The sequence below is a fragment of the Peromyscus californicus genome, unplaced genomic scaffold (assembly GCF_007827085.1).
Source record: "Peromyscus californicus insignis strain IS unplaced genomic scaffold, ASM782708v3 Scaffold_4__1_contigs__length_199733344, whole genome shotgun sequence".
In the NCBI taxonomy this organism is placed as follows: domain Eukaryota; kingdom Metazoa; phylum Chordata; class Mammalia; order Rodentia; family Cricetidae; genus Peromyscus; species Peromyscus californicus.
The window spans coordinates 173,668,567-173,689,371 of record NW_026294562.1 but is presented as its reverse complement, the minus strand read 5'-3'; the positions used below and the strand labels follow the sequence as shown (position 1 = coordinate 173,689,371).

At 45.9% G+C, this 20,805-nt stretch overlaps 1 protein-coding gene across 3 annotated transcripts; it reads right to left on the bottom strand.

Annotated features, from left to right (window-relative positions):
* Positions 1 to 9,934: 9,934 nt before the first annotated feature.
* On the bottom strand, positions 9,935 to 19,109 carry LOC128094644 (cytochrome P450 2A8-like). Of its 3 annotated transcripts, none has more exons than XM_052713115.1 (9): positions 18,930 to 19,109; positions 18,542 to 18,704; positions 16,256 to 16,405; positions 15,390 to 15,550; positions 14,050 to 14,226; positions 12,578 to 12,719; positions 11,310 to 11,497; positions 10,597 to 10,738; positions 9,935 to 10,116 (listed from the first exon to the last, which is right to left on the bottom strand). In XM_052713115.1, the coding sequence occupies exons 1-9, from the start codon at positions 19,107 to 19,109 to the stop codon at positions 9,935 to 9,937; spliced, it is 1,485 nt and encodes a 494-aa protein (XP_052569075.1). The 3 variants fall into 3 exon arrangements, with proteins under 3 accessions (XP_052569075.1, XP_052569076.1, XP_052569077.1); XM_052713116.1 differs by having other exon boundaries at positions 12,578 to 12,716; XM_052713117.1 differs by lacking the exon at positions 18,542 to 18,704 and having other exon boundaries at positions 18,920 to 19,109.
* Between the last annotated feature and the right edge of the window lie 1,696 nt (positions 19,110 to 20,805).

Sequence of the window (20,805 nt, the reverse complement as noted above, 5' to 3'; positions counted from 1 at the left end):
TTTAGAGCAGGAAAGAGAAGCACAGAATGGGCAAGTACTTACCTTGAAGTTATAGCTCTACCAGTTAGAGGAACTGACGTTTAAACTATGTCAAATTGAGCACTAGAGTTCACACTCAACCAATTGAGGACTCATCTAAGTTATTTTGCAATACACATTCTGGGACTGGGGTGTGTGTCTCAGTGTAATGCCCCTGCCTAGACTCCCCCAGTGAGGGGCTGGGGGTGTGTCTCAGTGGTGGAGCCCCTGCCAAGAATCCCCCAGTGAGGGGCTGGGGTGTGGCTCAGTGGTAGAGCCCCTGCCTAGAATCCCCCAGTGAGGGGCTGGGGGTGTGGCTCAGGGTTACAGTGCTTCCATGTCAGGACCCTCACCACTATCTTGAGCACTGTGTAATACACAAACCCAGAAAACAAACAAGCCAGTCTATCAAAACACCAGTGTAGATTATCATATTGAACATCATCTTTTTGAGATGTCAGTAGAAAAAATAAATAGACAGTTGCGGGTAAGATAGAGAGGCTCCTGGCCCAAGAGCATATAGCTGTTAGCTGGAAGACCTCAGGATGTTTTCTTTGTCCTATGTGTGGAATGACTGAGTCATAGCTCGGTTGCTTTTGTTTTTCTTTCTGAGAGAGTTCTGCCATGTAGTTCAGGCTGATCTGGAACTCGCAACCCTCCAGCTATAACATGCTCAGTACTGAGATCACAGGTGTGTATCACTGCGTCCAGATACAGATTGTGGCTATTTTTCTCTTTTATCTATCTATCTATCTATCTATCTATCTATCTATCTATCTATCTATCTATCTATCTACCATTTATCTACCATTTATTTATTCTTGGTAATTCCATGCATAAACACAATATATTTAGATCATATCCACCTCATACTTCCCACTCCAATTCCTCCCATTCTGCATCCTTCTCCCAACTTCATGTCTTCTTTTTATTTTTGAATAATTTATTTTATTTTAAATCAGATACATCTGTGTATGTGCAGGTGCAGTGGGCCCAGATGCCAGAAGAGGGCACTCAATCTCCTGGAGCTGGATTTACTGGTCATGTGAGCTGCCTGACATAGTTCTGGGAATCAAACTCAGCTCCTCTGCAAGAACAGTGAGTTCTTAACCGCTGAGCCATCTCTCCAGCACCCTCCATCTTAAAGGACATCACTGAGCACAGTTAGTGTTGTCTTTATGTGCACGGGTTTTGGACCATTTACTGCAGCATGGGTGTCCTACTATGGGCCACATTGTTGAGTACAGCCAAGCCTCCCTTAGCAGCAAGCACCTGCCCAAAACTCTTCAGTTAGAGGTGGGTTTTGTGAGCTACTCCCTTGCAAATGCTGGAGTACTGGCTGCCTTGATCTCATATAGGTATCGTGCATGCAGTCAAAAGGTGCTTTGATTTCCAGAGTACAATGTTCTTGTTATGTACAGAATTTATTCTTTTGCAGATATCCTCTCCAAATTCTCACTCTTACAGTATTTCTGTTTCTTCTTCTGGGATGTTCTTTGAGCCTTGAGAAAGGGTGTGGGTATGATGCAGATATCCCAGTTAGAGCTGAACACTCTATTGCCACTTGTTCTCTGCCCTTTCACCAGTTGAGAGTCTCTGTATTAACTGATATTTAATTCATGAAGACACTTCACTAATGAGGGGTAAGAGATACATTTATCTATGGGCAGAAGGATGAGATTTTGGAAAATGATTTTACACAATGCAACTTTAGCAAAATATTCACAGTAGCTTGCCTCCTAGTGCTCATGGCCTTCCCAGCCAAAGATTTTTGGCTAGGTCTATAGTACCAGGCATAGTGTCCCTCTTGTAGAATGTGTCTTAAGTTCAATTAGAAGGCAGTTGGTTACCACCAGAACATTCATGTCATCATTGCCCCAATATCTTGCTAGGTCAATCATTATTGTAGTTGCACAGTTTACAGCTAGGTAAGACTTCTGATGACCTTTTACCCCCAGCAGCCTGTAGAACACCTTCTAGTACTCTGAAAACCACCAAGGAGCATGCTTCCTGGTCCAGGTTAATGCCAGCTACACAGTGGCCATTATAAAACTACACCAATTTCAAGTCTTGTTGTCAATTGCAGTAGTATTACATGATAACTGTTTGTTCCCCTACCATAAACACCTTGGGTTTTGAAGACTTAAGTTCAAGACAGAGAATAGGAAGAAGATGGAGGGATTGATTTGTGTGTGTGTGTGTGTGTGTGTGTGTGTGTGTGTGTGTGTGTGTGTGTGTTAGGAAGAGTGACGCACACTATGATGAGCAAGAAGTTATTACTGATGTCCTGCCAAGAGAACATGAAAGATTCACTATTGGTGCAGACTGGGGTTGAGTGTGAGTCCAGAAGGTTGCATTTATGAGGGTGAGAAGGTGGTTGTTACAGGATCAATTTGCTCATAAATCTTCCAGCATGAGCATCAGGTGGAATGTGCAATTAGTGATAGTTGGGTTTGTTCTCAGCTTATCCTGGAGGAGCCCATGTGGGCTTAGGAAGCACTGATGGTCTGGTCATCAGAGTTGCATGCAGACTCAGACTCAGAGGCATGTCAGGTTAGCAGGCCAAGTGGTGGTAGATATTGAAAGTATTCTAGATCTCTGGACTCTGAGATCTGCAGGGAGGGGCACAGGCAGAGGAAGACCCAGGAAGCTGTTTGTGGGTTTGGGGTGGAGAGGGTTGAGTGAGTACAATGTGGCAATTGGTCCAGCAAATGCTGTTATCTGGCTAGTGCCTGAGATGCTGTCTGTCCTGGCTCCTGCTGTCTCCTCTGCTCTCTTGAATAAGAAGGAGGAAGCAGCTGGGGAAATTCGTTTCTCAATGCTGGTGTCAGGAGCAAAGGTCCAGACTGTCTCCCATGATCCTCCAAGGGAGGACACAGCATTAGGAGGGGACAGAGAGTTGGGAGACAGAGAGAGGTGCTCTTGGCCTTGCTGGTTTCCATGTCAAAGGGCGGGCAGCCCACTGTCTCACTTTACACAGGAGACTGTTTGGGTGGGCAGTGTCCTGGGACATCTAGGATGAGATAGTTGTGAACTCAGGAAATCCTTTCTCTTTGCTGGCCCCAGTGTCCCATGTAGCTGGATGGACATTATCAGATGAATGGCGAAGAGTTTGGTTGAGGCTAGGGTTAGGATCTTAATCTTATCCAGACGTTGTGGTGTGACCCTGAAAAGGTGACATTATTGTCTGAGCTTTACGGGACCAGTGACAACATCTTTCACGCAATTTCAGTGGATCATGTACTAGTGAGGTCATGAAAGTTACCAATAACAACAGATGTTTGGCTTTTGAAACTGCTAATTCAGAATGCAAATGTGAGATTAGGCCTTTAAAGGCAAGATCAGCACCCACAGATGAATGGATTAGAAACACAGCTGATATTGGATCTCCTATTTATGATGCTACTTTGATAGAAGAAATGATTTCTAAAAATTTTAAGAAAAATCAAAATGTCATATGTTTTAGTTGTGGTAAGCAAGGGAATCTGAAAAGGGATTGTAGGCAAGGTGTTCCTAGAAGCAATGTTTTTTTCTAGAGATAACCGAAACAGAAGGCCCCAGCTTTGTGGAGTATGCAGAAGGTGTGGCAGAGGCCAGCATTGGACTAATGAATACAGATCAACAAAGGACAGGCAAGGCAACCCTTTGCCAGCAGGAAACACCTTAGGGGGACTCCCACCGGCCCCAATATCAAACTTTGTTCAATTATTGGTCAGCATTGGAGAAACTCATTCATAGAGGAATTAAAAGACTTAATGCGTGTTGTTAAAAAACCATACTGATCTGAATGTGATCAAGAACCAAATAACTTCAGTAGATAAAACAAAAAATTCAGGAGAGACCAGAAAACAAGTATTTTTGCAAACTTGTATAAATGATCAAAGACTAAAGCTAAAAAAGAGGAATAAATGACATTGTAATTAAAAATTTAGTAGACATAGGAGCAGATGTAACAATAATTTCATCAAAACTTTAGCATTACATTGCCTCTTCAGGAGGTAAATATTCAACTTCTAGGGATTGGAACTTTATCTCAGGTAAAACTAAGTTCAAGGTGGGTAGAGTATATAGGGCCAGAGGACAGATATATGTGGCTAATATAGCAGTAAATTTATGGGGATGTGCTTTGTTGCAGCAATGGAAAACACAGATTAACATTCCTCCAATGTCATAAACAACCCATAAAATAAAGAATACTTCTGAGAAAAATATTGCAAGGTATTATCAAGAACAATCACAGAACGTTCAGGTAGTGCATAAGCAGGGCACAACAGCTGTTGATCTTTCAAAGGTACCTTTAATATGGTTAATTGACAAACCTGAGTAGATGGGAAAATGGCAGGATATCCAAGATAGTCTCTGCAATGGTCCAGTATTTATGGTGCTTTAGAAACCAGAAACCTTGAACCAGACCAAAGACTTGTGGCAATGAATATTTCCACTTAAAACTATTTGGGCAAAAAAATATACTCTGTGACACACTGCCCAAATGTGTCACTACTATGAATGAATATGCAATGGAGAGGTGGGAAAGATGGAGAAATGGAGTGGTGAGTGTACAGGGGAGAGAGGCAGAGCTAGAGATGAGTTGGTAGAGACAGGTGTGGACAGGGAAGTATTGTAAGCCTCTTGAGCAGCATAAGTGTGGCCCCTCCCCTGAGGACCTCTAACTGCCAGATTCCACCCACAGAATACTGTAACTGCCCTAATTGCTGGACCCTGCCCCTACCCAGCAGAGCAAAAAGCTCATTCTCTGGACATGAAATCCCAGCAATCTCCACCCTGGAAAGCTTCACCCTGAAAAATTCTACCCCCTTCCAAGGAAGCTCTATATAAGCCCTGTATCCTATTCAGTGTGCTACTGCTTCTTGCTTGAGCAGAGGTAGCCACCCTCCTGGTTTTTCCTTCCCAATCAATCTGTGTGAGGTTTGCTGTGTGGTGTGACTTTGTGGTAATCCTAGGCTTCTAGTTGCCAGGATATTTTCCATCTGAACTGCAATGCTTACAAGCATGTCCTTGCTAAGTAGGGCCAACAAGGTGGTGGTCATGGTTTTGAGCAACGACAGGATGTCTGGATTGGACCTCCTCAAAAGACCTCTGTTATCCATACTGCCCCTAATGCCATGATGGTATCCATGGTCTGCTGCCCCAGGCTGTGTTGAAGCCCAAGGTTCATATGGATGTCCATGGTCCAATAGCAACTGAGGGCCTTGTTGATGTCCATGGCCTATGTTACCACTGAAGGCTATGCAGATATCTGTGCTGTGTGCTGCCACCTGAAGCTATGTTGATGTCCATGGACCATTTTGTCACCAAGGGCCATATTGATGTGAGGGGCCTGTACAGCCACCTGGGGCCATGCTGATTTTGTGGTCCATGCTGCCACTGAGGGCCATGTCTGGGTCCATGATCCTGCTGCAGCTGGGGGCCATGTTGATGTCTGTGGTTGTGTTACCACTGAATTTCATGCATGTATGTGGTCTGCACCGCTGCCTAGGACCATTGTTGATGTCTGTGGGCCATGCTGCCACTGAGGGCCATGCTGATGTCTGTGATCCAGGCTGCTGCCAAGGTCCATGTCTGGGTCCATAGACCTACTGCTGCTGGCGGCCATGTTGACGTCTGTGGCCCACAGTACCATCAATGGTCAGGTGGATGTCCACGGTCTGTGATGCTGCTGCCTGAATCCATGGTGATGTCCATGGGTCGGGCTACCACGGGTGACCATATTGATGTCCTTGGCCTGTGCTGCTGCTGAAAGCTGTGATGGTGTCCAGGGCCCATGGGGTGGCAGAGGGCCATGCTGATGTCCATGGTCTGTACCGCTATCAGAGACCATGCTGAGGTCTGTGGCATGTGCTGACACTGTGTGAATGTCTCTGGTCTGTGTTGTCATCAGAAAGCATGTGGAAGTCCATAATCTATGCTCACCCTGACTATAAAGGACAAGGAAGCTAGTTTTACAGTGGTATCGATGACTGCAGACTCACAGTTGAAAAAGAGGAACATACAAGGTCTCTGTGACAACCCCTACGCCTACCATATCCCACCCTACCCAATCCCCCAAAAAGTAATAGCCTAAACAGAAAGCCGCTGAAGAGAACTCTTAAAAATTCTGATAAAGATGCTGAAGTGTAGCTCTCCACAATTGATGACTTTTGATGGAGGCTGGTGGGGAGAGACTCAGTTTCTTCAAGGGGCTGGCCATGGAGAGTTTGACCATGTTCCAATGAGTATTAGAGCAACAGAATTTTTTTCTTTTTTCTCCTCTTTTTTTTGGGGGTGGGGGTGGGGACAAGGTAACAAGGATGGGGGTGGACCTGGTAGGACTAAGAAGTGAGTGTGATCATAATGTATGATGTGAAATTCCCAGATAACCAATTAAAAATATTATGTAATTAAAAAAATCACCATGACCAAAGAAACTTGGGGAGGAAAGGTTTATTTAGCTCATACTTACAAATCACACTTCATCATCAAAGAAAGTTAGGACAGGAACTCAGACAGGGCAGGCAACTGGAGGCAGGAACTGATGAAGAAACCATGGAGGGGAGCTGCTTACTAGCTTGCTCCCTATGGCTTGCTCAGCCTGCTTTCTTATAGCACCCCAGACCACCAGCCCAGGGATGGCCCCACCTACCATTGGCTGAGCCCTCCCCCATCAGTCATCAACTAAGAAAACACCTTACAAGCTTGATTACAGCCTAATCTTACTGAGACATTTCCCCAGTTGAGGCTCTCTCCTCTGCAGGACCTCTAGACTGTCTTAAGTTGTCAGTAAACTAGCCAGCACCCCCATGAGTCACTCAATCTTATAAACCCCCAAGTCAGTCTTTGTAGCCCATAGGATCAGAGGGTGCCTTCAAGTTTTGCTGAAATCCAGCATCCAGGACATACGTTGTATAGGAGAGTGGGATTTTAGTGTGCATCTCTTGAGCTTTCACTGATGAGATAGATGGAGGCCCTTCTGCTTTCGTCCTCCCCCTTAAGATCTCTAGGTCACTCCCTGCTCTTTCATGGTTCCCCCTCCTAGTTTCGTGACCTACACAGGCTTATGTATGTATGCACATGCCTTTACCAAACAAGCAGTTTTCCCTTCCAATCTCATGTCATATGAATTCTATTATGTCCTCTTTCCCCAACTCCCCACTTCCTCTCCCATAGTTATTTCCTCCTTTTCCTGTTTTACACAAACACACACACACACACACACACACACACACACACACACACACACACACACAGAGAGAGAGAGAGAGAGAGAGAGAGAGAGAGAGAGAGAGAGAGAGAGATTTTGAACAGATTACAATAACAGAAAACATGACTTTGTGTTACTTTTCTTAACATATGATCTCCAGCTCTATCCGTATTCTGTGACAGCCATAATTTCATTCTTGCATGTTCCTAAATAAGAATCCATGGTGTGTGTGTGTACCCTCTTTTCTTTATACATTCATCTGCTGATGACATAGAGGCTGACCTCATCTCTTGGCTATAGAGAAGCATACAGTAGCAAACATGGGTGTCTTGTGTGTTCCTTTTAATCTCATCAGCTAATCATTATCTTTTTATTGGTGATTTGAGACCATTTCCCCCCAAATTCCACTGGAATGGCACCCTCTGCTGATGAGGCTTCTCTTTTTCTCTTTATTAAGTATTGTAATTTTTCTTCATGAATTTTGGTGGATATAGTGAGGTTGACAGAAGGAAATGGGAGGTCACTTATATTTAAGGTTGTTTTTGAGAGGGAATTGCTAAATATTGTAATTTTGTTAGTTTCACTTTCTTCCTTATTGATATCATGTTAAACATAATGGATTACTCTGTTCATCTATTCTCTAATGAAATTTATTCTGTCCTGGGCTCTTATGGTTAAGATTTTCTTCCTCATCTCTATGTGACATCCCTGTAAGTATCTTTTGTAATGCTGACTGGGCAATTCTGAAGAGCCTAGCTTGTCTGTTTTCACATGTCTTTGGTTCATCTTCATTTTAAAGGATATTATTGCTGGGTATAACAATCATATTAGGTAGTTGTTTGCTTTTGTTTCATGGTCCCTGGATTTTAGAGCTGTGTATGAGGAATCTGGTGTTCTTCTGATGTGTTTACCTTTCTAGGTGAGTTGGAGTTTCTTCCTTATGGCATTTAATATTGTTTCTCTGTTTTGTGCTTTTGACATCTTAACCACAACATGTTGTGGACAATTTCTTCTCTGATCATGTGTGTTAGAGTTTCAAATGTTTCTGATGTTTGGAAACATTTGGGGAATTTTCTTGTGTAATTTTGTTGACAGAATCTTTATACTTTTAGCTTTTATCTCAACTCCTTTCTATATCCTTGGACTCTCAGGTTTGGTCTGTTGAATATTGAATAGCTCAGAATTATTGCAAGTGTAGGTCATGCTCATTCTTTTCTTTATTGATGTTTGAATACAACATTTTTAGATTTATTTGCTTTCATTTATATGTATATGAGTGTTTTGCCCGCATGTGTGTAAGGGCAATGCGTACATGCCTAGTGCCTGAAGAAGCTAAGAAAGGACATTGGATGTCCTGGAACTGAAGTTACAGGAGGTTATGAGTCACCATGGGGGCTCTGAGAATTAACCCAGGTCCTCTACAAGAGCTGCTCTTAACTCCAGCCATCTCTCCAGCTCTGAAGATAATATTTTCTCAACCTTGCCCTCCAGCCCTGATATTTTCCCTTCTCCTTGGTCCAGTGTATTACTGATTCCTTCCACTGTGCTTTTTTATTTGCTTTTGTTTCACTGATTTTTTTCATTCCTAAATCTTTATCACGTTGTTTTCATTCTAAATTTCCTTGCTGAACTTCTTTTCCACCTTTCTGTCTTTTTTCTCCCATATTGCTAATTCCTCGGGTGTTCTTACCATCTTCTCTCCTGTGTGGCTGACTCTCCTTCCCAGGTCCTAGACTGATTTCCTTAGCACATTCATCCAGCATATCCTTTTTGAGGTCATTGATCATTTTTGCTAGAAACCTTTTGAGATCCTCATCTGACCTTTCACCCGTTTCCATATCTTCAGCGGGACCAGTCCTGCTGTTTCCTGTGTATCTAGGCCGCAGTTAGATGAGTCCTCTGCTTTTCCTCCTGCTCCTGAGGAGCCATATGGCTGGCACTGTTTTCAGTTTAGCCTTCTGGTTCTGGTGCATCATCCTTCGGTCTTTCTGTGCCTTCAGCTGGCCTATAATGCCTTGTGGACTGCCAAAGCTAAAGCTTTTCCCCTCTTTGTCTCCCTTTGGAATGGAGTCTACGGCTTTCTTGTCCTTACTGGTCTTCAACAGACCACACAAAAATACTTCTAGTCAACTATCCTACCTAAAAGTTCTTTTTATTGGTTTTTTCTTTCTTTTTTTTAATCTTTGAGTCAGAATCTCACAATCTAGCACTATCTGGCCTATACCTCACAACATAGTCCAGACTAGCCTTACACTGGCGGCAATTGCCCTGTTTTGTAATGCTCAAGTAATGGAATTAGCAGGAGTGAGCCCTAGCCAGGCCAGTAACTTGAACATTCTAAACCTCAATCTTGTCATCTGTAGGACAGACATGAGTACAGTTCCCTTTCCCATGTGGGTTCCTGAGGACTAAGACAGCAGACAGTGTATTGCTATTCCTATGAAATTCACACCGAACTCTTGTGCATTCAACAATAGCTTTAATTATTACCATCAGTGTTCAGATACTAGGGACAGGTATCCCAGTCTCTCATCCCACCTTTGAAGAAGCCGTCTTCAGGAAGGTGAGCACTCTACTCAGTTGTTCTCTGGGTGTAACACATCAAGCCCCAGATTTCCCTCTAATTTTCATGCTTTCCTTTAGCCCCATTGGACCCACCCCACTAGCCCCTCCCTCTTTCTGGACATGCTCAGTGTCTCTACCCAGCAGGGTTCCTGCTCAGCGAGGCAGGAAGCTCATGGTGAATCTTCGAGGGATTGTGCCAAAGCCGACACATTGTGGGGACACGTCTATGTCTTGGGGTGCCTGTGGAGACTTGAAGTGGAAGTTCTGCATAATGGTTGTGAAGAAGATGAAGAGCTCCATCTTAGCCAGGTTTTCTCCAAAACAGTATCGCTTTCCTGGAGAAGAGAAGAAGTAGAGGATGGAAGTGAAGCCAATTGTCATGTCACCTCACCCTATGCCAGGCCTGCAGCTGGATTCCCCAAGGAAGAGGGCCTGTAGCACTGTAGTCTGAAGGATGTCTCTAGCCTCTGTAACCCTTGTACATGGCGGGGGGGAAGGTGACCCATGACAAGCTGGCACAATGAGAAGTCTAAATGCCCCTCCAACTAATAGACTCTCGAGTATGGCTGCTCTGCTATCACCTACTAAATCTTGTCTGTATGACTCAGACTCAGCCTGAGCCTCGATTTTTCCTATCTCTGAAAGGGGTTTGATCATGATTCTCCTTTGGCCTGAGTCCACAAGGAAGTTGCATTTGGTTGGCTGGAAGGCAGACTCCAACAGTAAATTCCAAACTGGAGACCGGTCCAACACCACACCTCAGAGAGAGGAGCTAGGAAGTGTTAGCCCTGTGGGTATGAACAGGGCCCTCTTACCAATGGAAAAGGGCACAAAAGCATTGCTCTTCTTAAACTGCCCCTTGTCATCCAGAAAGTGCTGGGGGTCAAAGTCGTTGGGATTGGAGAAGAACTGGGGGTCCTTCAGCACAGAACTCAGTATGGGCAAAACATCCGTGCCCTGAAAGAGAGGAGCCATGGGGACTGATGAGGCCGCATGAGAGATGAGCATCCTCGGAGCTCACAGGATTGGAAGGAAGAGGAGAAGGTTGAGGGAGAAGCATCGGGGAATGTGAGGTTAACATCCCTGGGACAGGTTCTATTGGAGAAGTGGCAGTTCATGCTTTCTAAGATCATTGGAGCGATACAGACTCTGTGTCTCCTGGGACAGGTTGTTGGGGAATGAGCAAACTCGTGCCTATCAATTTAGGAGGTCCTGGGACTGGGAGGTTCACACTCCCGGACACAGAGGGTTTGGGATGCTTAGGGATTGTGTGCCTTGGCAGGATGCTTAGAGGACAGGAGACTCTTCAGCATAAGAAACAAGTTCTAGAGAAATGGGCTCATGTTCCTTACAACAGGAGTTTGCTAAACATAGGGTTGATCCCTGGACAATCTGAGGGAGACCCAGGATCCAGGGGACTCTGAGCAGCTCGGTTGAAAGGGCATGATGAGGAATCAAATGTTTGTTTGAGAAGGAAGGACAGTGTGGAATATTCCTGAAGGTTCCTTCAGGCTGGGCAGAGCAGCACCTTGGGGATGAGGAAGTCCCGAAACTTGATGTCCTTGGTGGTGCTACGAGGCACACCTAAAGGAATTACATCCACAAATCTCTGGATCTCGTGGATCACAGCCTCGGTGTAGGGCATCTTCAAATGGTCCTCGTACTTGGGCGGCCGGTTCCTGCCAATCACCTGGTCAATTTCCTCATGCATCTTAGCTGAGAAGAGAAGATATGCTTATGTGTCTAAAAAAGGGAATATAGATTAAATATGCAAGTCCAAATGGTATTGTGGAATTATGGGTGGCGTCTTGTAGATCATTTGCAGTAGACCTTGGCCATATTTGGTGCTGGAGTAGGGTTCCATGAACCTTCTTGGGCCAGAATCACATGCATTTGCAAAAGAGACTTAGAGAATGACCCAAGAAGAACAGATAAGGGACCTTGTATGATGGAGAGTAGTTTACAAATTGGTTCAGGCCTTCACCGTGTTTAAAACAGCTAGTGAGACTCGGCTTAAGATGGGTAGTTTGCAGGGACAGACTAGCACCCCAGGATCCCCACTGATGCTGGGCTCCAGACACACCCTTCTCTAAACAAGGCAACCAGTCACATGCATCCCAGTGACCTGGAACATCACTATAGCAACATCGTTGAACATATCCCAGAACTAGAGCCAGTGGACCAGTCCAGCCTGAGCAGGGCTTAGGTGCATGCTCAGTAAAGCAAATTGTATCTTTGAGTGAACTTTTAGGGAAAACGACCCATTTTCCATCTTATGCCTGCATGTGATTGGACATGCCCATGATTAATACTACATGCACTGTGGGAAACGTCAAGCCTAATTAACAGAGGCTTACATAACTCAAGCCTATCAATCAAAACACAGAACTACCCACACCCTATCCCTACCAATCAACTCTTCCTCTTCCTGAACCCACAAAGGGAAATCCTAGACAATAACCAGGGCTTCTTCTCAGCAAATCCTGCTCAGCCCACTGCTCCTCTGCAGTGTAGCTATTCATTTTGCTTTCCCCTTGAATTGGAAAAATCCCTCAAGGCTTTGCCATTTGTTGTACTTCTTCAGAAGAAGATGGTAAGAACCTGGAGAAGCCGGTCAGATGGTGATCAGCACTAACAAGTGGATGTCTATCACATCAGTCTTCCTCCTGTCTCTGCATATCAGAGACTTTCTGAGGACCCAGAGATCTGGGAGAGCTGGGGTTAGGGTAGCCCATTTCTGGAACATTGGGGGGTGGGGCAATGCGGCCTCCACTTTCCTGTGCTTTGTAGCCTTACCTGCAATGTGAGGGTTCTTCATGAGCAGCAGGAAGCCATAACGCATGGTTGTGCTGACAGTCTCTGTGCCCCCAAAGAAAAGGTTCAGTGTGGTCGTCAACAGGTTCCTCATGTGAAACTGAGTTTGGGGGTTCTCCTTCTCCTATAGGGAGAAGGGCATTTATGATGAGTCCATTATCAGTCCTTGGGGAACTACTGGAAGTTTCCCTTGGATTCACTTATCTTGGTTCAGATTGAGGTGGAAAGAGAGACCCTGATCAACCAGCTCTCCCCAGGTGATGGCTCTTCCCAAGAACTTCTTCCTTGGTCTTTCCCCGGGTGAATCTCTGTCCTTTTGCTATCAACTTAGTTGGAAGTTGATTAAATAGTAATGATGTTTTAAAAAAGAGGAGAGAAAGAGGAGGAGGTAAGAAAGGGGAGAGAAAGAGAGGATAGAGACAAAGGGGTGATGAAACTTAGGAGCAGTTCCTATGAGATGGAGAATCAGAATTTGGAGTGGAAGCATCTTACTCCTTCTCAAGTGTGTGTGTGTGTGTGTGTGTGTGTGTGTGTGTGTGTGTGTGTGTGTGTGTGTGTGCGTGCTGATAATCTGTGGGTACATATGTGCATGTGGATGTCCATGTCCATACCCATGAACATACATGAGGCAACCACAGGAGACCATTGGGTATCTTCTCTCAGTTTCTGCCTTGTTCCTTTGAGACAGGGTCTGCCATTGAACCTGGCTGACTGTCCAGCAAGCTCTTGGGATCCACATGTCTCCACCCTCCAATGCTGAGAGAGCAGGCACCCATTCCCATGTATGGCTCCTCACATGGTTCTGGTGATTCCAAATCGGGTCCTCACACCTATGCAGCGAGCACTCTTAGCCCCCGAGCCTCTCTCCAGCCTCACTTTGGATCCTTGGAAATACAGATTACATAAATCCTCATTTTATTTCTTAAAGATGGGGAATGGACATACAAGTGAACATGAGGCCCCTCTGGGATCACATTGTGAAGCCAGGTCACCTATTCACATGGGTTATCTGAGGACCAGGGTAGGAGAGATTGGAGACAATGCTGGTTGAAGGACCCTACCTTGGAGCCACAGAGACCAGGTTTCAGCCAGAGCCCTCTGCTCCCTGCAGCCTGACCCCAGACAAGCAGCCTAACATCTCTGGGTTGTGTTTTCCTAATTCTAGACCTGGGTGCAGAGTGGAATGTGCTCCCAAGCCAGTGTTGGTTCTAAGTGGGTGAATATTGTCAACCACTGAGAACCAGTGCCTGGCACCTGGTGGCGCCGTGCGAGTGTCTGGTGTGCATGTTTGCACACACTTGTCCTCTCATAAGGGCTCAGTAGATGGGTGAGTGGCATTAATCATGATGAGAGGGGTGAGGATTACTATGCTGGGAGCTAAGGTGCATGATCCTCTGCTCCTGCCCCACCCAACCCCAGGCTTTGAACCATCCACCAATAGCTACTGGGAGCACCTCCTGCATGCGGATGAGAAAGGAGTCGATGAAGTCCCGGGGTGAATTGGGATCCAAGGTGCGCTGGTTCTGTTCCACCTTCCTGGCTATGAAGTCCTCCAGCCCCTGTATCTCCTTGTAGGCCTGCTGCTGGGGTCCTGGCAGGTGCTTCATCACTGAATAGAACATCTCAAAGAGCTGGGATGGGAGAGAGGAAACAGTGGGAGGACAGCTGTCAGCATCAGGACCCAAAGGGAATAGGACCTGAGAAGGAGCGGAGAAGGCTTCAAAACCTTCCTCTGCTTCCCGGGTATTTAGTTGCTGGTTGAAGGGAACACGCGATTATGTTTCCATGTGGGTTTATCCACAAATTTGGGTAAGATGGACGGGGGCATATCTGCAGCATCAGCTATTAGGGTAAAAACTGATAAAGGCAGAAACCCATGTACGTATTCAACTGAGGTTGGATGGAAAGACATCTTGGTGTGTCATTGTTGGGTGGGTCTGTTGTGGCAACCCCCAAGTGGCTAGGCACTCAGAAAGGCCAGACTGGCACAGCTTTCCAGATAACTGTTTGCATTTGGGTTGTGGCTTGCTTTGCATGTGTCTAAGCATTAAGTGAGGTTGTTTGCCAGTGTCACAGTGGAGAAAACTTGGGTGTAAGTGTTTGAGTGTTCAAGTGCATTGCCTAGAGTACTCCCGTAAGAGACACTGAATGGCCCTGGCTGGAGAACATATCTGTGGGTGTGTGTACTTAAGGTATCAAGGTCATTGTGTGTTTGGAGTCTCAGCTGAGGTACCTGTTCGGATTTTCACTTCTCTATGTGGACTGAACAGGTAACCCTAGTATGAATATTTTTAAAAGCATTTGTGACACTTACTTTAATTGTGTGTATGTGTCTCTGCATAGGTGTGTGTACATGATTGCAGGTACTAAAGATGTTGGATCCCCTGGAGCTGGAGTTTAGGCTGTTGTAAGCTACTTAAAGTGAATGGTAGGATATAAATTTGGGTCCATTTCTCTGTGTGTGAGGTCATCCAGAAGGGCTCAGTAGTAGCAACTGTCAGAGGTTATGGTAACTCGGGAGGGAACACCTGCCCCAGAAGGAAGGCTGGATGGAAGGGCTGTGTCTAGTTGCACACTCTGATTTGGTTGGCATCTGTTGAGATAATCAGTTGCCATGGGGATTCCTTATTGGTACCTTTCTTAGAATTTGATCTCATTATTTAGCCGTCCAAGATGGGAGCATATTTGAGGAGATCATGTCCAGAGAAGGATGTCTGATCGAGGCACTGGTGGCCATGCCAGGATTCTGTGGGAGGATTTCATAGGGGCTCCAGCTGAGGCTTGAAGTGGTTACCTGTCCAGTTGAAGTAGCTGTGAACTGGAAACTCCGCATCATCATGCCCAACAGTGACAGGAATTCTTTGTTGTCGTACTCAAAGCGGTCCCCAAACACAATGGAACTGATGACATTAGAGACGGTTCGGCTCATGTAGAAGGTGGGATCTATGTTAGCACCTGGGAGTCGGGCCAAAGTTGGAAGGGAAGAAGGTTGGAGAACCAGGGCTCAGCTGATGGCAGTGTTAGCACCAGAGATTGGGTGCCTGTCCCGACGCTCCCACTGTCTGTCTCAGCACATCACTGTGGTGATATTTTATTTGTGCTGAAATGTGGTGATATTTTATTTGTGCTTTAGTAAATAAAGCTTGCCTGGAGATCAGAGGAAAAAGGCCAGCCATTATAAATAAACAAAGAAGTCAGGCAGCGGTAGCACCGCCCTTCATCCTATCACTTAGGAGGCAGGATCTCTGTGCGTTCAGGGCCACACTGGAAACAGAGCCAGGTGTGGTGGCACACGCCTTAATCCAACACTAGTTAACCATGGAGGTCTGGATATCTGTACAGACAGACAGAAAGTGACAGAGCTGGGCAGGAAGAGGAAGTGATGTAGCTGGACAGTAAGTAAATCAGATGGCAGAAGCAAATCAGAACAGTAAGGCATATGTGCGTGGGTAGACAGGAAGTAATGCGCATTTGGAAGCTGCAGAGTTGGTGAGGTAAGGTTGGCTGGTGGCTTTCCCTATTTCCATGATCTCTCTACGGCTTTCGCCCCTATATTTGGCTCCGTGTTTTTTACTTAATAAGACGATTTAGAAATTCATCTACACATAACTCTTCAGAATCTGCTGTTTCTCTTATGTACTCCGTGACCCTCCGCCTTACCATTTGTGTCCCGAAAGGCCTGTATGAGAAAGCCCGCCTCCTCTATGATCCTCTCCTCGATGCCACGCTTGCCAAAGCCGAAGTCCCTCAGTGTGGAGATGGAGAAGCGCCTGAGTTGCTTGGACCGCTCCCCTGAGCTCAACAGCACACCTGGGGAGCCAAACACAAGCAGGGAAGAGGTTAGAGAGGTATATTTGGGCAATCTGGTACCTCTGACAAATTCCTGGAGGGTGGTGGGGTTGGGCAAAGGGCTGGAATGGGAGAGGTGGGTAAAAGGAAGAATGAGAAAGCCAGGGAGCTGGGAAACTTGAGAAAGATCCAAATTCACAGTGAGTGTCAGAGACAGAGACACTGAGACAACAGTAAAAAGAAGAAGGAGGCATTGGAGAGACAGCTCAGCAGTTAAGAGCACTTAGCTTCTAGCTAATCAGACTTTCATTCCCTGAATCCATGTGTTAGCTCACAGAAGTCTGTAACTCCAGTTCCAGGGAATCTGATGCCCACTTCGGGCCTCCACGGGCACCGGGAAGGCACATGGTACATGGACATCATGCAGGTAAAAGAAATATAAAAAAAAATAAAAATAATTATTAAACCAGGCAGTGGTGGCACGCGCCTTTCTTCCCAGAATTTAGGAGGCAGAGGCAGATGGATCTCTGTGAGATCCAGGCCAGACTGGCTACACTGAGAAACCCTATCTCAAAAAACAAAACAAAATTATTAAATGTTTTTTAAAGAGAGAGTGAGAAGCTGTGTCTGGATAGATGGCAACACAGAGAGACAAGGAGAAAATCTAAAGGAGAGAAGGAAGAGGATCACAAGACATGAGATTTGGATGGATTTAAAGATCGTTGACTAAACCGGGTGTGGTGGTGTGCCCTTTACTCCCAGCACTCTGGAGGTGGAGGCGGGTGGACCTGAGTTCAAGGCCAGCCTGGTCTACAGAGTGAGTTCCAGGACAGGCAGGGCTACACAGAGAAACCTGTCTCAAAAAACAAAATAAAAATTGTGACTGGTCCTAAACTGGACTAGATAAAGAGAAATATGGGCAGAGTCTAGAGACATGGGTCTCTAAAACAGACATCATGTAAGATTTTCACAGAGGAAGAAGAAACAGAGGAAGGGGTTGCTGGAGAACAAGCACATTGCTAAGAGTGACTAATTGAAAAGATTCTGGGATGAAGTTGAAACCTGAAGTTACAAAACAGGATCCCAGCAGGCATTAAGAGTTAAGTTGATATCCCTGGGAGGCCTGCTCCTTTCTGAAGGGAAACAGGAGCAGTGCGTTTTGGGGGGTGTGGGGAGTGGGCTGGGAGGGATGGAGGGAGGGGAGCATTTGGTTGGCATGCATTGTATGAGAGAAGAATGAATAAAAAGAGTTGGCATAGTCTGGGGCTGAGGGAATGGTTCAGTGGTCAGCAACTGCTGAGCTAAGAACAGAGTTCAGTTCCCATTCCACAAGTGCCTGTAACTCTGGCTCTATGACATCTGATGCCCTCTTCTGGCCCTCATAGACACAGATACACACGCACGCACGCGCGCACACACACGCGCACACACACACACACACACACACACACACACACACACACACACACAGAGTTAAGAATAAAGCAAACCCAAAACAAAAAAAAAAAAAAAAAGAAAGCCGGGCGGTGGTGGCGCACGCCTTTAATCCCAGCACTCGGGAGGCAGAGCCAGGCGGATCTCTGTGAGTTCGAGGCCAGCCTGGGCTACCAAGTGAGTTCCAGGACAGGCGCAAAGCTACACAGAGAAACCCTGTCTCGAAAAACCAAAAAAAAAAAAAAAAAAAAAAAAAAGAATAAAGCAAACCATTTTATTTAAAAACAAACAAACAAACAAACAAACAGACCAGAGAGTGATGGTGCATGTCTTTAATCCCAGAACTTGGGAGGTAGACACAGATGGACCTTTGAGTTGGAGGCCAGCCTGGTCTACAGAGGGAGTTTCAGGACAGCCAAGGCTGTTCTATAGAGAAAACCTGTCTCAAAAAAAAAAAAATTTTTTTTTTGAAGTCTGTAAGATCTGGGAAGGGATACCCAGCAAGAGAAATCAGGGAGACACTAACAGAAACACAGAAATGCAGGGAGAATAGGATGTAGAAATTCTAAAACAATTCAGAGGTACACAGAGCAAATTAGCATTGAACAGGCAAATGGATCAAAGACCAGAGAGAGAGCTTGGACTGTGCAGGTGAGTGGGGGAAGACCCTGGAACCTGCAGCCACACATCTGTCTGGCCTAATTCACCTGCTGTCACCCTCACCATAGCCTTTGAAGAACCAGTTCAGGAAAGCTTGCTCTCCGCGGCCACTGAATTCCTCAGCCTGGTCAATCAGAGCCTCCTTCACTGCGTCATACCCCCACAGTACCACAGCAGGACGAGACCCCAGGTAGATAGTGAACACAGGACCATACTGCTCCCTGATCTGAGAGAGAGAGATGCGAGGAGTTAGTTATAGGAGTCATTCTTTGAACTGCCGATGTCCTGATGTCAGGTACTTGGGATGCATTAGGAGCTAGCTGGCTATTACACCCCTACGCCCCCTTTCCTATGTCCGCATTCTGACCTCGTCGGTCTGCTGCCTTAGAACCCCAGACACACCGGGCATGCTCCGCACCCCAAACTCACCCCTCTCCCTGCCCAGTACTACCTTTAAAAGAGAGTCACGAAACTTCTCTGTGTCCAGTTCCAGGAAGTTCCCAATGAAGGGCAATGGGGTGGGTCCTGGAGGCATCTTCCCCAACAGTCTCCTCTGCCTCCACACTGACATTATGATCATGATGCTGAGGCAGGTCAGCACAGCCACCAGGAGCATCCCTGAGGCCAGCATGGTGGCAGTGAGAGGGACAGGTAGATGATGACCTGGGACAGTGAGCCTTTATACTCTAAGCTGAGGTGAGATTTTGGCTCCTGTTTAATAATTTCCTTCCAACTGTTGCCTTGTCATGCAACTGCCTTGGCTGTGACACCAGCAGCAAAGAAGGAGGAGGTGTCAACCTCTGGGCTGGTTTTCATGGAGTGGATTCTAGGAGAGGAGAAAGGATGCCAGGGTTGCGTAACAGAATGTGAGTGTGATTAGGAAACTTCCAGAAAGGAAGAGATACTTATATCTGCATGTAAAGCACCCAAAGAGAGGGTTGAGGGTCTCAAATAGAGAAAGTACTTAACAGACATGGATTTGGGGTTTTAGAAAGAATCCAAGGGTTTGCATTTTGATTGCACAGAACATGCTTGCTGTAGAATTAGACACTTTTGTGAGAAGGCACATAGGTTAACCGTATTAGGAGGGGAGATTCCAGGGTCACTATCTGAAGATGTGGGGTGAGTTGAAGATCCAGACCTGTGGGTATGGAGTTCCTGGCAAGTGACATATATGGAATGTCCAGTAGAATCGTGCAGTCAGAACCTGGGTCCAGGTGTTCATCTTAGCTTTGATGCTGTACGGTCTCCCAGTACCAAGAGTTCTTTAAAAAGCCGCAAAGTGAGACCATGATTGACACTGTGTAACCATATAACCAATATTTTCCAAAGCCCACATGTGGGGGGAAAGGGGGGTCAGGCTAGAGTCATGTGTCTCTGGAACCTTACACAGTTGGAAGGAAGGCAGTGAAAGTTGCAGTTGGCGGAGGGGTTGACCTGGTCTTACAAAGCAGCAATACCAGCCCCCAACCGCCACAACTGCCCCCAAAGTTCCCAATTAGTTTTTAGTTAAATTAGATTGCAAAATTGCTCACACAATGGTCACGGTGACCGATCGCCTTCAAAGTATGCTTATACCTATAGCCCTGGTTGCTCTCAGCCTTTCACAGAAGCCTCTTTTTACAGTAGAAAAAAAAATCAGTGCAGAGACACTTAATTGGTCCAGGTGCTGGGAACAGAAGATGGAATGTCAGCCCTAAATATATGGGGCATCTTTATCAACCATAGTTGTGAACTCAGGAAATCCCTTCTCTTTGCTGGCCCCAGTGTCCCAGGTAGCCAGATGGATGTTATTGGATGGATAGTGAAGAACATGATTGAAGCTGAGGTTAGGATCTTAATCTTATCCAGATGTTGTGGTGTGACCCTGAAAAGGTGGCATTATTGTCTGAGCCTCATGGGACCGGTGACAACATCTTTCACTCTATTTCAGTGGATCATGTACTAGTGAGGTCATGAAAGTTACCAACAACAGCAGACGTGCTCAGTAAATGGCAGCTGCTTTAATTTTGTAGCTAGTGGAGTTTACTAATGTGAAGCTGGCAGAGATTTTCTTCATGGTCTCCCCTGGCTTTCACCTCCTCTAGTCTCACTGTCCCAAAGTCTCTCCTTTTGGGAGGTGAGAAAGGATAGGAGGAGTATTTCAAGCAGGACTCACCCTCCCACCCTCCCTCACGCAGCCGAGGCTGCTTTACTGCATTTGAGGGCAGGAAGCTTTCCTTCCCCATGGGAGACAGAAATACAGAAAGGAAGGTTGGATACCACAGGAATCAAGAGTTGAATTCGAGAGGAGGGAAGAAGACTAGCAGGTGTGGGGAAGGGGAGGA